This window comes from Lutra lutra, chromosome 9 (genome assembly GCF_902655055.1).
Source record: "Lutra lutra chromosome 9, mLutLut1.2, whole genome shotgun sequence".
Classification (NCBI taxonomy): domain Eukaryota; kingdom Metazoa; phylum Chordata; class Mammalia; order Carnivora; family Mustelidae; genus Lutra; species Lutra lutra.
The window spans coordinates 44,890,488-44,907,214 of NC_062286.1; the positions used below are offsets into that span (position 1 = coordinate 44,890,488).

Below are 16,727 nucleotides of genomic sequence, written 5' to 3' on the forward strand. Positions count from 1 at the left end.
AAACACTATCTTCACTGAGAAAGTCAAGTAATTCATGGAAAATCAGCTACAGACTGTTATGTCACTCTTTGGATCCCTTTCAATTTCTAGCCACTCCGAGAAGGCAGCCAGGTGGTAAAATGGGAGTCCTTCTGCAGAGGCCCTCCCTGGCAACATTTCCATGTCTAAACGGGGGCTGGCCTATGTTTGCAAACCCCTTCAGCAGCAAAGTCTGGTCTAGTCAAGACTTGGAATGTTCAGCCCTTTTTTAGATTCTTCTTTGTAATACATATGTAATTCTTCTCTTACCCCACCCCCTTCACTTCTTTTATCCTATGGTCACAGTACATAAGGTCCATTTTGCCTTGTTTGAACTTGTCCCTATTTAGGGATATTTCTCTCCCTCAGAGCAGCTATCCTGAATGGAGGTTATTCTGACCACCCTTCAGGCCTCTGGCAATGTCCAGAGATTCTTTTGATGGTCACAATTTGGAATGGGGAAGAAAATATGTCCTCCAAGCATCAAGTGGGTAGAGACCAGGGGTGCTGGGTATCCTACAAGGCACAGGGCAGCTCCCCACCCTCAAGAAAGAATTACCTCAACTAAAAGGTCAGTAGTACAGAGATTGAGAACTTCTGCCTTAAGGTCTGGGATATAACAACACAGACAAAACTGAGATGGTGGCAGGCAGGAGAAAACACGGTATTTTTTGTCCTCCATATTCTGGACTCCTCTTCCTTTCCTTCCCTCTTTCTTTTGGCACCTTTGCCCTCTGTGCCCCCTACCCCTGTGTTCTATCCCCAAAATAAAATGCACTCTCAGGACAAAGTTTGATAAGCTAATATTAAAAAAAAATTCAATGTGGCTCTCATAAAAAAAAAAAAAAAAGAAAAAGAAAGAAATCTGAAACAAAGCATTAGCCCAAAGGTAGAAATCTGGATATTAAGGATATATATATAGCAGTTTTATTTTGAGGACACAGGTCTCCGTAGCCCAGCCACACAGTGACAAGTAGACTAATTCAACAAAACTTCACAACCATAATCTCAGAACTCTTCCTACCATCTCCCTCCAACCCCCAAGTGTCTAGGACAGTCCCAGCAATTCTAATGAGCATAGGTGAGTTAACAGCTCAAGCTTTTGCTTTCAGTTCTTTGACAACCTGTGTAGCTACTCATAAGAAGCTATATTGTTTCTATTTAGGAAAGAGAAACCTGAGTAAAGAAGCCAAAGAATGTATATCCATTGTATATTCTAGTTCTGAGCCCACCAACATCTACTTTTCCTTGATACATATTTCTGTATGTACAATTACAGTTGTGTAGAACCTATTTCCATCTCTTCCACCTGATGACTGCCCTAGTTACCATCAATAGTTCTTGAAAAATATAAGAAGCCTTGTACCACTTCTCTGTTCAATTAAGAACTGTATGTGAACATCAGAATCGCAAAGGTATCTTTAGTTAACTCCCCAGAGTATTTAGTCACTGAAAGGAAGGGTTGAAATGAGAGCTTAAAAAGCCCTGACAGTAAACAAATAAGAGAAAAATCTAGATGAACAATAACAATCCTAGATGGATTGCTGTTTCGTATTTCACTGATTTTGTTGTTAGAAAGAAAGAAAGAAAGAAAGAAAGAAAGAAAGAAAGAAAAGAAAAGGAAAAGAAAGGAAAAGAAAAGAAAAGAAAAGAAAAGGAAAAGGAAAAGAAAAGAAGGAAATGAAAATCACCCAGAAAATTTACATTCCAAGAGTCTGAGTGAAAATTATGTAAAAATAGCTCAATCAACTAAGCATGCTGCCCTTGCATTTAAGCAGATTTGGACCTAATGGGCACTATACCTTCTTTTCATTAAAGCAGCCCAAAATATAATGCGAAAACAACTCCAGAATGTCTCTTGAACAATGCAGGAGTTCTTGGTGTGCACAAAGTCACACCTAAATTGGCGACACCCTCTGTGCCTTTCATCTGTTACAATGAGTATGCCTCCCAGTCATGAGCAGGCATGCACTGACAGTCCTGCCTTCATGCCTTCCACCTTCTCTGCTACTCCTTCCCCAAGGTCAGAACCAAAGGAGGGCTGCCATGTGGCCAATGCACGGTATAAGCTGAGATTTCGTAACAGAATACTAAGGGGCCAGAAACTGAGAGCCACAGAAATGCGAGGTCTTCTTAAGGGTGAAGAAAGGGGTGCCTGGGTGGCTCAGTCATTTAGCGTCTGCCTTCGGCTCAGGTCATGATCCCAGGGTCCTGGGATCAATGAAGAACCCCTCATTAGGCTCCCTGCTTGGTGGGAAGCCTGCTTCTCCCACTCCTCCTGCTTGTATTCCCTCTCTAGCTGTCTGTCTGGCTGTCTGTCTCTCCCTCTCTGTCAAGTAAATAAATATAATGTTCTTAAAAAAAAGGGGGGGGGTGAAGAAAAAAGTCTTTATGTTGGAGAATAAAATGCCTGTTTCTAATTCTTCCAAATGAGGGAAGAAACTGTAGGGCTTGCTTTGTGCTGCTTTATTGAATGCTAAGGATAAGCCAAGTTGAAAGAAGACAGTGCTAAATTTCAGCTAATTAAAATGCAGATTATCTTATTATCATTATTATTATTTCTAATCCTAAATCTGTGATGATTCTCAAGAGCAACAATCCCTGAATGTGCTCTTTCTATTGTGAGGTTACTCAATTCCCTTTCTATTTATATTTCAAAGAGAGCATCTGAGGTTCACGTTTATTGCTGGTTTTTTCCTTGCTATTTCAGACTAACAAACATCTATAGGTGTCTTTGTAAATAACCTTTTTCCCTGTAGAAGGAAACCTATTTCAACTAACATGTTGTATCATGTAGAACTTGGAACACTGCTTTATCTGACCTTTCAGAAACACGTTTGTTTTGTTTTGTTTTTTTTTAATCCTAATAGTTTCCACAGTCCATCTACAGACCAAGAAAGGTCACCATTGACATTTGAGGAGAGGTCCTTGTGTGCCTACATAGGACTCCGTTCATTACCGTTTCCCATCCCCATCCAAAACAAGCTTAAATTCTCTTTTTTCTATCCCTTTGTGTTCTCTCCTTCTCTGAACTTTCTAACCACTGCTCCCCCTGACAACACACACACACACACACACACACACACACACACAGTATTAGGGACTTGAGACAGGGTCTGAAGCCCAGTGACTCTTATCTAGAGCAAAAACTACTAAAAATCGGGCAGTCTTCAACACAACTATTCAAAGGGATGGGTTGTTCTGCTAACTCAGTGAAAATAAGGCTTTTTTCTCCATCCCAATGCTCCAGAGAGCTATAACCGGCTCCCACGAGTACCCGAGACTACCATAGCAGGAATCCCCTAGTGGACAGCATGTACTCTAGAACAGAACATACAAGGCTTTCTTATAGAAGCAAGGCACATACTCAAACTCTGACTCCTGGCATCTACCACCCCCTTTGAGCATTTCATATCCAGATACTATCAAGAGCCTTTATGCTTTCTCCTTCCTCAAGGTCCTATCTTCTCAAGAAACAGATGGAGAAATGGTTTCAAATTCAAGATTCCCAGTCTCCATGACATCTCCACTGTTTTCTAGACTGGCGACCTTTTTCCAGTCTCTTGAGTCATTTAAACCTCCACTTTCATATCCATAGTCGGAGATAATTAAAACCTGCCTATTTCATAAGACCCTTGTGAGAATCAAGGGAGATCACAGGTGAAAACTATAAAGTAGTATATACATGCAAAGCAATAAAGTTGTTATTCTGCTAAAGTTATTCAAATTCAAACTAAAAAAACTGAGAGTTCCCCTGTTATGATCAGATGTAGTTCAGAAGCACAGAGGCTTATAAAAGACAATAAAAAAGATTAATTCAAATATGGAAATTAATCATGGCATTGACATTTTGGTTGTATCTAATATCCCTGTTTACCTGTCTCAGAGAGCAATTTTGTAGCTTCCAGAACCTTCTCAGTATATACACCAGCTTCATAGTTCTCCATCTCTGCATTGATGATGTGTATCACTCGAGCTGCCCGGCCTCTGATGGCCCCCGCAGTCCGGTCCAGGGTGTCCACGTCCCCTTCCTGGAGGGCTATCACACACTTGTTCACATCCTCCAAGATGTGATTCTCTGCAGAGGAAATACAAACATATTTACATGATTTTATACCATTCACACACTTAATAAGCCACCTAAGAGAGAGTCATCAACTTCCTGACCCATCACCTTGCACATCTCAATACATACCTTATAACACTGCAGTGACATTTTAAGAATATAGTTTATAATTACAGTAGCAGTTCTCAAACTTGAACACAAGCCAGAGGCTCCCAACATCATACAGAATGCCAAGGTGTCACTCCTACTAGAGTTTCTGACTCAGTAGGCCTGGGGTGGGCCCAAGAAATTGCGTTTCTACCTAGTGTCCAGGTGATTCTAATGCTGTGGGCTTGGGGACCATACTTCCAACACCATCCTTTCAATATCTGAGATTTATTGCATTTTAACAGTGGTTGTGGCAGGAGCGCCTGGGTGGCTTACTCAGTTGAGCATTGACTCTTGGTTTCAGCTCAGGTAATGATCTTGGGGTCCTGGGATCCAGCCCTGGGGAAGGCTCCATACTCAGCAGGAGATCTGCTTATCCCTTTCCCTCTGCCCCTCCCCCACCATCCCCACCCCGCTCTCACTCATACTCCTACTCTCACTCTTTCTCTCGCTCTCAAATAAATAAATCTTACAAAAAGAAAAAAGGGAAAAAAAGTGGTTGTGGCAGTGAACATGAAGCCAACCTGATCAGGCAGAAACATTTCCAAACATGACCAGAATCAAGCTCGGGTTTATGCTTTTTTTATCATGTTTTTATTAAGAAGACATTTAAGGGAAACTCTGAAATGACCAATACCACCTAATCAGTCTTTTCATGTCATGTCATGCACAAGGTATATGCAATTGGAAAACTGACCAGATGAAGAGGATGACAGTATTCTCCACAGTTAAAATATAATCCAGTCTGTGGCTGTCTCCCTCAGATTAGAGTCAAGGTCAGCGATCACTCTCCCTCATTGCCCAAAGTAGAATCCAGACAGGCAAGCTGGCAAGTTTCACTCTCTAGTAGCATAGAGAAAACGTGTAATTTGGTCCCTCGTGGTTTTGCACGTATTCAATTTTGTATTTTTTATGCCCAAAGTGAGATCTATAATTATGCCCCTTGAACATTCTTTAGAAACAGAATTCTAAGGAAATGTTGTAAAAGTTTAGTGCTCTAAGGAAAGAAAAGAACTTAAGTCAAAAATACACACACACACACACACACACTATAAATAAAGAGAACAAATGAGAAATAATCTTAAGTAATCTGGTAACTTTGAAAAAATTCAATAAATAGTTAATAAAGCATTTAAAGAAATTATCTCGAGAATTTTCTCAGGCTGGCTCTGAATTAAAAAATTCCTAAATAGGGAAAGAGGGGAAGGTACTCAGCCAACACCAGTCTGCACAATGGATCTCGCCTTTCATTAAGTCAGTCACTCAGAAGGAATATCTGTTCTTTCAGGACCCTGGCAAAAACCTGCAAAGTATAACTTTTCATAGTGTAACCTGTTTTGACCTCATACAATGGGATTTCCTCATTCAAGCCACTACAAATTTCTGATTTCTACTTTTTCCAGTTCTCTAATTTCAAAGAGAAAATAAAATAGAAAAAATGGAAAATTTTAATACTCAGATTTTTAAACCTCACAAAAAGTAGTACTTCTTGAATGTTAACATTTTCTTGAGTAAAAAAGAAACAATTGTAGAAATATAGACTTTAAGATGCTTTCAGTTTGGTTAAGGAATTCTGAAAACCACCTCTTTCTGAGATCCCAGTTTGTGTCATACAAACTCACTTAAAAGGACACCTGAGTAGAAGGTTTACTCAAACTTGAAATAGGGTTTCAAATACAAAAGTTTGATTTTGAAAGGCCTTGCTTATGGCCCTGCTGTATCTCTTCAGATGATTCAAATGTGCCCTTGCCCCAAAGCAAGCAACTAGGAGGGGCTGCATGTTAAGAACTTGTATCCACCTGCTATTTTTTCTTTCTCTAAAACAATAGAACAGCAACACTACTGCTTTTTCATGCATAGTTTATAGATTGAAATTTAGATTCCATCTCTGTTCTGAAAGCAGAACAGAGATGGAATGTCTTAATTATATTAGATCCTAATAATCTCCCTGGAGTTGATTAAAAAAAATTTTTTTTAATTCTAAGAAGCCCACTCATAACCTAATATCTTAAAATGAAATGATATTTTTTTCCTTTAAAACCTATTTCCCAAACTAGAAATGTGCAACTAGTTTAATTAGGACACCAGAAAAAAAAATATGCTTTAATAGATTAAAGGATACATATTTGAAAGAGGCTAGCAGAAACTGGAAATCCAGGATCTCAAAAGCATTGCTTTTAATTAGCCAAATCAACTAATTTGAACAATGGTTAGTTTAGTTAATCACGCTATGTGACTAAAGTATAAATTTTACAATTTATTGACTAGTTTTTCTTAATAATTTTTTAAAAAATGCTAAGATAGCTTACTCAGCATTTCCCAGCATTTCCATTTTGGGGTACCCCTATTATGGAAAAATGAATCACAATTCCCTCATGACAGTAGTTATACTGGCCGATGGTATATACGTAAAAGCTAGGATTTGGAATGCTTCCAAATAGATTTGCATTTTATTAAGCTCAATATGAACAATGTATTTGAGAAAGAACAGGACCTGTTCATACAGACATGTTAATTGATCAAAAGATCCTACATAGTATATATATAGAGAGAGTGCCACACCCCTTGTAATAACTTCTCCCCTCCTCTCCTTCTCCCTCCACTCTCAAAGTCTGGGACCCACAAGTCTGGAAGCACACCAGTCTAGGATCAAGAGATACGGTGAATTATTTGAAGGTAGACTCGGTCCTTCATTCATATTTTCATTCCTGACAGTGCCTTATAAACCGCAGGTAATCAAAGAAAAAGCACTAAATAAACATATCTATTGAAAGGAGACCACTATGTATTTTTATCCTAAGGGATTTCAAGAGAAAGAACTCAAGAAGTAAAAACAGGAATACTGTCCCAACTAGAAAAGAATACAGTAGAAAAATAATAAAAAGCATAAGGAGAGAGGGCTCCATGGCTGGGGAAAACCCCTCAGGTTCTTTGGATGTCACACCTGCATAGGAAGCATGGTTTTTAAATATAGCATATTTAAAATATAAATATAATATGCATATTTAAATATAGCATATTAACACTTTACTGTAATATTTTTTGCAATAAGCTTGCTTGAATTTTTTCAACCTTACTATTTCAGAAAAGATGTAATTTTGTTATTAAAAAAAAAAAATCACTGATGACCAAAGCATTTATTATAAACCACAAAAGGTATAGATTCTAAATCCAAAACCAAAGTTCGCTGTTTCCTTTTAAAAACTCTCACAAACTCAAGACCTGGAGCCAAAAGAAAAACAACAGGCAAACACAACAAAATGCTTGGACATTATGGGATTCTGTTTATCTGTTCTTCAGATCTTAGATGCCTGCTATTATGTGAGCCAAACCCAAGAATTAAACTGTCACATGCTTAATGCGAAGACACTCATTTTAAAACACTATTAAAAACTGTAGTTTTTACCCAGTGGGAAAAACTTGTGTCCTAACACAGCCTTTTCACTTTTTTTTACGAGCGCAGGCCACATCTGAAAATTGGTTTTGCTCCTGTAATGTTAATAGCTAGCATCATTACTCCTCCAACTTGTTGCATTTCACACGGACAAATTAAGCACTCAAGGACACAGTTTCAGGTAGCAGGAACAAAACAAAACTGTAGGCTTTTAAAAACAAAGATCTTTGCCTTTTTTTTTTTTTTTTTAAATACAGTTTCCTGCCAGGACAGATACTCCCTTTAGAAGAAACTGATAGATAAAATACCATTAATGCCATTCCAAACGATCTCCTGGGCCAAACTTGCAATTTACTGATGCAAATGTTTTGGCTTCAGCTTGGAGAGGAGAGGAGAAGTAGTTTCCCCAACAATTGGGTCGTATCCATAGCCTACCAGCAGGACAGCGCGGGCTGTGTCATTATTTGTCAAGCCCGACTGTGGAAAGGTACCTGCCACCTCCAATTGTCAACTCCAAAGGCATGCTCCCGCAGGCTCTGCCAAGGCTGGCTCCCTGACAGCACCTGTTCATTTTCCTGTCATGGCCTGCCGTGGCACTTGTACCACTGGGGTTGGACTGCACAGTGTTATCAGCAGAAGCCAAAGCCTTTCCTTGTTGCTGGTAATAATGAGATACACAAAGGAAACGCAGGGAGAAACGTGGTGAAGGGGCAGGGCTGGAGGAAGAAAATTAAGAAAAAGCTTTCCAAATGGAAACAGTCTGAGATAAGACCTCCTCACCCTGCTTTTGCCTACCTTCAGAAATTTTTGTACATGTATTTCAAGAAAAGGAGAAGTTGGGAACTTTCTAAGTTCTGAAATGATTCCTCTTTGAAAAAGGGAGTCCAGGCAAATTTTCTACTCATTTGCAGGCAAAGGGGGTGACAGAAGCAAATTTCCAGGGGCTAAGAGGATTGATGTGAGATCTGAGGGTGGTGAGGGAGAGCCCCTGCCCTGTCTGGGGGCCACTAGAGTCATCCTGGCAGAGACTTTCTAGATACAAGAGGTAGCCACCCATTTATTCCACACCATCCAAACCCCAGACATACCTATCTCAATAATTTCTAAGTATTGCACGAGAGATGCACTTTTCAGATTATCTTTTACATGGTTAGACTCAGCCATTGTCAAAGCTAATCTCAGAAATGGCAACATATTGAATTCTTTATCAGCTAGCTCCCAGATATATTTAAATGGATAGCTGCTTTGAAAAGTCACTGAAACATCGCAACTTGAAAATGAAAAACAAGAATGGTTTCTGAAAGGAATGAGAGAGTGAAATGAGGATACCAGAGGTGGGGAGAAGAGAAACACTAACAAGGAAAGCTAGATGTGCCATAAGAAATTTCCTGCTATCTTGACTCACTGAGACCCACATAGCTTCTGAAAAAAGAGGATTATCTGGATTTTCACACCATCTCTGCCCAATTACCTACCCTCTTGGTGACTTAGTTTACTCAAAGGAAGACCTGGAATACTAATAACTATCTTATGGAATTTTGGTAAGAATTAAAGCGAACAGCAGAGTCAGGTAAATTATAGACACTGAACACGTGTTCATTCATTTTTCCCATCTGCCTTCTCTTGCTCTCCATGGTTTCGAAGTTGGGTTTTCCATCATCCATCAGACCTAAAGATTTGACTCTGCTGCTCTCAGACAAGCTTCAGACAGAAGCCCTCAGTAGGAACCCATTGTCTGTTTCTTACAGAAAAGCAAAGACTGCACCTAGACAAAATCTCCAAATAGGAGATGCATCCCCCAGAAATTCCTTCTAAATTATTGCAGTCAGAGTCCCTTCTGCTTGGATCCCACCAGTACTGCTGTGACCCCTTCCGTCCCAGGCCTCAGGTGGCCGAGGACAGGCAGGCCCTGGTCAAGGCTTGGTCTACCTGTGGGTAGAGTCAATATCTGGTCAATTTTAATTTTCAAGGGTCACTTGATTATTTTAATGCCTCACAAAGGAGGCTGATGTTTTCAGCAACCTCCTCTCCCATTCCTCCCACTGAGACTCTTTTAGGTAAAATGTGCCAAATGTGTTTGGACAAATGTATTTGGAAAAAAGCCCATTTGCTGGCTGGTAGCCCAATTTTGAAACAGCATTGATGAGTACCATTAAAGGTCAAATTGACTACACAGTTATTCAAATACACTAACATCCTTCAGTCTGGCTTCATCTACAAAGAAAAAAGTTAAAATTTCAAGTGATAACTCATTCTACTTGTTTTCTCTAAACTTCCTTACACATCCTCACAGATAAGTATTTAAAACCTCAATGGCTCCCAAGTATCTCCTAATGGGTACATTCAGTGACAAGTATTCGTACCTGCCTTTTTTTTTTTTTTAAATTGTGTTATGTTCGTCTACCTGCCTTATCATAAACCTGGGTAACTTCATTTATTGGAAAAAAATGACCCCTTCAAACATGGTCAAATTGGACTAACTGATTGCTTTTTTGATTTTTTTAGATACAAACTATGAGGATTAAACAATCTCACATACCATACCCTTTAAGATGGGTTATTCAGATGTATGCCAACCCAACCTGCTTTAAAAACTCTAGGAACTAAAAAAGGAACCTACGTCTCCTTAAATAATCTTTCCAGGTTGCCGATCTTTTCATTGGAAAGTTGTGTTTTCCTCTCAAATGCTTTGACTCCGTGTTTTGAAATAATGTGCACACAAAAGACTTTCTAAGAGGATATTCCAATCATACTCGCAGAGATGAGTGAAAGCTCAAAGGGCCAAGAAGACCACTTGAAACAGAGACCCATGACCCTTGCAAGATACTCCTAATCTTATTCTCCTCCAGCTGCCTTGGAAGAGGCTGATTTGTGATTACCTGAGACAGAAAGGAAGTCATCCACTGAGGTGATGTCATCCACAGCCTCTGTCAGCACTCGGACCTGCTTCTCCCACTGGTCTTTGAAGACATCCATGTTGTCCTGAGCAACTTTGCTCTGTGGTCGGGCAGCCAGTGTGAGAGCAGCATTGATGACCTATTCGTTAGAAATATCCAGAAACACACTGACTACACTATTCAAAAAACAAAAAAAACAACAACAAAAAAATAACACCAAAAAACCCAAGAAGGTCAAAGGCCACATTGAAACCCTGGACATTGTAGCTTCTACAGATAAGAGGGTTGTCAGGGTTCAAAAGATAACCAAAATATGAAAGATGAAATATATTATCAACTACCATTTGTTTTTGTTTGCTTTGTTTTTTGCTTTTGTTTTTAAGATATAGTCATCAGCCTCAAGTTTCAAAAAGTGTTTCCTGGACAAGTTGTATTTACTTAGCACAGATGTAGTAGAAAGCGAAGTCCTGTCCTCCATGTACAAGGTTAGAATTTAGTTGAGACAAGATAAATAGATATGGAGCATTTAAATGACAGCCCCAAACAGAACAAAGTCAATAGGAGTGGAAAACACAATAATTACAACAGTAATTTTGAAGACTGGGGCAGTTAGAAATTCTTTTTGAGAGAGAGAGATCTTGAAACAGCCCAGGGACAATGGCAAAGCAAGGCAGGGAGAGACCAGAGGGCCTGATTGGAGAGGACCCCGAGTGTTAGGCCACCAATGGGCTTTTGAAACAAGTGAATGAGGCTTACCTGAGGACACAGGCTGTCAATCTGGGTGGCTGCCATCCGGACTAATTTTACCCCTTCCTCATTGTTGGAAATGGAACAGGCCAAGTTGGCAACCTGGATGGAAGAGGATTGGAGTGAAAGTCATGTTGGGGCAAAGAGGAAGTATACTGTTGCATGACCTTGCACCTTCTCTGGAGTCCTGCATCCAGGGGAATCCTGTCACAAATAAGGGCATCTTTCAGTGATTTACCAAATATTGCTAGTTCTTCTGTTACATTAGACATGTATGCCAGAAAAGCAGAATTAATAGTAATTCTTTACTTCAAGCACATGCAATAATGCATTTAACTGGGTTACTTTGATCCATTTTCCCATATGGACTGCTCTCATGACCTACCCTCTCACTTGAGCCCTCAGACCCTCTCCAGAGTGCACACTCTCTAGGGAGTGTGGGGCACTAGGATTTTGGCCACAGAAGTACTGAACTCTGACCAATGAGGGAAACACTACAGTATACTTTGGATTTAAAAGAGACTCACAGGAAGCTGAAAATGAGAGAGTTCTACCCAACGGAACCCTTATCTGCCTATCAGGGTCTGTCAGGAAAATGCTAGTCCACCAGTAGCCTACTCAAGGGCTTTCAGGGTCCAGCCAGTCCTGAGAAACCCATTGAAAAGGCTGACTTAGTCCAGGAGGCAATGACAGAGTGTACAATAAATTGGAATATGCGGGTCTAGTATAAAGGCATTCAATTTTGATTTTTAAAAATACTATGCCAGGGGCACCTGGGTGGCTCAGTGGGTTGGGCCACTGCCTTCAGCTCAGGTCATGATCTCAGAGTCCTGGGATCGAGCCCCATGGCGGGCTCTCTGCTCAGCGGGGAGCCTGCTTCCTCCTCTCTCTCTGCCTGCCTCTCTGCCTGCTTGTGATCTCTCTGTCAAATAAATAAATAAAATCTTAAAAAAAAAAATACTATGCCAGACAAAACAGCTGCACTATATTCGAGCTCCCTAGTCAAGCATTTCAATTTGTGTCATTCTTCTTCAAGGAGGGAGAGCTGGTAATACAAGGTCAGATTGATTGGCCAAGGTCAACAGCACACAAAGCCACCATCAAAACACTGATCAGTCCCATCAGGCTAGTGCCAAGAGGATAAGAGGACAGAGATTAGAAAGGGCAAAGGAGCAGAGAAGGGCCACCAGGGCTAGGAGCAGTAGGGCAAGTAGAACAAGTGATTAGCAGAGCAAGAATCCCCTGAGCCTTGCGGTCACCTGCCCTTTTGTATCCTGCCACCTCTGCTCTCCAAAACCAGGCTGCCTTCTTACCATGCCTTAATGCTCTGGAAGATTAAAATGCACCACACATGTGTGTGTTCCAAATGCAAAAGAAAGCTTAGTCAGACAGTGTGGAGAGCAAGAGATTGGAGGTCAGGAGGCTTAACCACTAACTAGTTATATAGTCCCTTCACATCTGGAGGACCATTTTCTTATCAGCAAAAGGAGATGGGTAGATGGAGATACTAGGAACACTTTCAAAGATTATTTCAATAAATCATTCAATGTTAGGAATCCCATTTTGAAGTTTTTAAGGAAGAACACTTGAAGTCTATTGCAGTGAGAATATGTACTATGAGAAACCACAGATGAAATTCCAAACATTATCAGTTTCTTATAGTTTACCTCAGATTCTTCAGATATTCTGAAAACTAAGTAAAGTGGTGAAAATAAAGTCGATTTTTAAAGACAAATATGCCTTACTGTGCCCATTTATAGGATACCAAATGCCCAGAGGCGTGAGGCTTCTTGGAAGCAGAGGAAATATAAGGCAGATTCTCGATTTTTGTTCTGTTGTCTATACTTCACATTTTTGTTAGTCTTCGTTATACTTGTATTCAAGCACATTTTACATTCTAAGAGCCACAGTAAGTATGTGATATAAAATTGGTGCTCACTATGTGTGTAATGAATTAAAGAGCCTTTAATAGCTTTTATATATATGTATATATTATATGCAGTACATCATATACTCTCAAAGATCTAGCTGAGCTACCCCTTTAATCTAGCGAATCAAAGTTTCTATTACCTTCCAGCAGGTATTTACCAATACTATAGTACTGAACAATGATTCCTATATTTTGGTCCTCTGTTGAGTCCATAAGGTAGTTTCCCTGTTCACGGTGGCTTGAAAAAATGTCAGGATGGGGTGACTTTTCCAGAAAGATGTATGTATTTAATTTCCATTTCTTCTAATGTTCAATTAAATTCTTCCTATTTTTGCTGTTGGACAGCTTTCCATTTTATGAAATGAGGATTTCAGATGGGTTTGTTTGCTATCATCCTTGTTTGGTGTGTGAGACTCGAGGTCACACTTTGCACAGCCCTAGACTTAAGCTGAAAGCTTTGGCATGTGGCTTTATATATGACAATAAGAGAGCCTGAGGGCTGAGAAAAAGGGGATCAGCTCCTGAGGAAGGAAATGCCCCCCAGTAACTTCTGCATGGTGATGAACTTTTCTTTGTGTATCTTTTGAAATGTGTCTTCATTTTTTGTTTGTCCATGAATAAACTCTATTATGGCTTACATCTAAAGTAGGAACCTCATTGCCCAGTAGAATCTAATTAGGGGGAAACCATGCTAATAACACCTATAAAAAGTTAAGAGCTGGCAATTCCTGATATCCTTTAATTATTCTCTTTAATTTACTGATCCATAAACCCTCAAGTCTGGCAGCCTCCACTCTGTTTTTTAAGTCCACCTAAAATCAGAATTTTATTTACCTTGCATTGTAGTCTAAGACACTGAAAATACTTCCAACATGATGCTCAGGATTTCAATATCTCCAAAGGCAGTCAGCTTTGCACATCTTAAACTGGCCATGGACTCCATCCAAATTCCTATCTTCCTTAGGCTTGCCTTTTTGCTTTTCACTGGACCCTTTGCATCATGGTGACTCTGAACATGGTTTTAATATATTGCAATCTCTACAACTCTGGCACCAAATGCTAAGTTTTGGTCTTGGAGACAGGTCCCAATCACTACTGTAGCTTGAAATGCCAAATGATATTCCAGCACCAGTCCAAGACTATCGCACATAGTAAGTACTTGATGATTTATTTTACCTGTTCTTTAATTACAGTTCTGATGCTAGGATACTAGAAACTCAGAAAAAAATTAAATGTCCTATTTTTCAAGTCACAGTATTCCCCCATAGACCTTTTTTTTTTTTTTTAAACCAATTTAGCATGATGATCTTCCTAAGAGGAAGAAGGTAAGGAGCAGGTAGAAATTGGTAGACAAGAATCACAAGACATTTGAAAAAGATTAATGTGAGTAAAAAAAAAAAAAGGATAACAGATCATTAATTGACTAATGTTACTAGGCTGCAACCCAAAAGATGTTGACCAATATGACTAATTTTAATAAAAATTTGAAACCTGTCTGAGTCCATCAAGCAGGTGACACTCATGGCCTGCCTATGGCCTCTGATTTCTTTGTTCTTGATTTGTTTACAACTTAGTGGAGGCAACAAGAGTCCCCGGCTATCCTGGAAGCTTAGAAAACAATAAAACATATCAGTAGTGATTAGATGTTGGGCTATTTAGATTGATTTGGGATTTCTGGAAGAAGCTCGGTCACAAGTAAAACTAGCCTTGCTCCTTGGTTTAGCTAACCCAACTAAATTCCCAGCAATCTCTTAGGACAGGAAATCCTCCTCTATACCTTCTGAGAACAATGGCTTTGGGGCAACAACAGCTAAGAGGACTCAGCCTCGTCTTCTATCTCTCACTCAGTGTCTCAAAAACCAGTTCTCTTGAGGAATAGGAGGAAGCTTAGCAGCCATCACTGAATTGTGTGCTGAGGACGACAAGAACGTTAGGAGTCCAGAGAAAGGAACAATTACTACTCCTAGGTGGGAAGCAGGCAACACATCACAGAGAGGCAGGGTATCCATTTTACAACGCTTCTTTTCTCATTGCCTGAGTAGCACAATTGTCAGGACGCTCAAAGATCATGATGTTTTGCTATTCTGGAGGCACACTGTGTAAAGAGGCCAAAACAAAGGATGAGAGCACCAGAAAGATTCAGAAGACAACAAGGCCGCAAGGAGAACTAATACAGATGCTGTTAAGAAAGTAACCTGCTCCTCAAACTGATTCTGTTCAATTGGGATCCAGTCCCTAACCTTTCAATAATCACCAGTTGACCAAAAGCAGATATTCCAGAGACAACGATGGCAGAAGTAAAATGGACAAAACCACAAATGCATGGCACCCTCACAAAAATAAAATGCAATTGTTCAAAATGCAAGATATTTTTCATAACCAAACAACAGAACAAAATAAAACCAGTTCAATGCTCCAGATGAACAGCCTCTCCCGGCTGTGAAATTTGGTTTTTATGGGGATGTCACTACTGAAGAAAGTAGCTCCGTCTCAAAAATGCCATAGACCTGTTTGAATGCTCACAAGAAAAAGCCAAAATGCCTGGAAGGCTGAGCCTTAATTAAACATTAAGAACCTCTGCTAATAAAGTATTTAGGCATTTAACTCCAAAGTGATATGAGGTGCATCAGAAAAACGAGAACATTTTCTTATTTTCTGGTCCTGGAAATCAAATGAGATTTTTTAATATTCGTAATTCTGTTCAATTCCAAACACCAGCACATATTCAGTGCATTCAACCCCCAAAACACTTTATCATTTTATTAATTTTTACAGCTTCAGGTAACATAGTGCTGTTTTAAGAAGAGCACACTCTTGAAATAAAGCAGGACAACAATTCAGAGGTTTATAAAGCATTTGCTTCCCATGTTAATATTGCATCATCACCATAAATTTGAGAATTAAATGAACTTATTTATTATTACAAGAGGATTTATGGAATGTCTAGTCACCACAGTCACCTAGCCATATTAAACGATAAAGAGAAGAGAGGATAACACAAATTCCACACCAACTGTTGTTGTTCTCTCTAACAAACGGGGCAATGAAGGGTGCCATGGTCTCTGTCTGCAGATTTATTCAATTCTCTGCACAGTTCTCAGCACACAAACGGCTTTCTACATTCATGCCTATCTCGTGTAGAATTTGTACACTTCTACAGAACATGCCTCCTATATCACAGATGGGATTTTTTTAATTCAGTAAGAAACAAAATGATACACATTTCCCTGAAATCTCTGGGAGGCAAGACAGAAGGCATTGCTGTTAAGACAGAGGGATTTGACCTTAAGATGATGATAGACTTCCATGGAGATGGAAGTCTCAGTAGACCACATGGCCACCTTCACAACTTGATTTGAGAAGAGACTGAAAGGTCTGGATGTCCCAGAACCTGTTTGTAGCCATGTCTCTCATGCAGAGATATTATGGAATCCTTTTAAAATGCAGCCACCTCAGACTGAGAGGAGTTTATCAACCTGACTGCTAGTAAGTGAAGTTCTGAAGGCTACAGGACACAGCCAACAGGGA

At 39.7% G+C, this 16,727-nt stretch overlaps 1 protein-coding gene across 8 annotated transcripts in view; it reads right to left on the bottom strand.

Annotated features, from left to right (window-relative positions):
• CTNNA2 (catenin alpha 2) overlaps window positions 1–16,727 on the bottom strand; it is a 1,136,606-nt gene that overhangs the window by 127,105 nt on the left and 992,774 nt on the right. For all 8 annotated transcript variants that reach the window (XR_007130146.1, XM_047745913.1, XM_047745910.1 and 5 more), the window contains 3 exons: window positions 11,279–11,371; window positions 10,505–10,661; window positions 3,896–4,096 (listed from right to left, as the gene is read on the bottom strand). Coding sequence is in view for 7 of the 8 variants with exons in the window: in XM_047745913.1 (XP_047601869.1) it covers window positions 3,896–4,096; window positions 10,505–10,661; window positions 11,279–11,371 (451 nt within the window). In the remaining variant the exon portion in view is untranslated. The remainder of the gene's footprint in view (window positions 1–3,895; window positions 4,097–10,504; window positions 10,662–11,278; window positions 11,372–16,727) is intronic.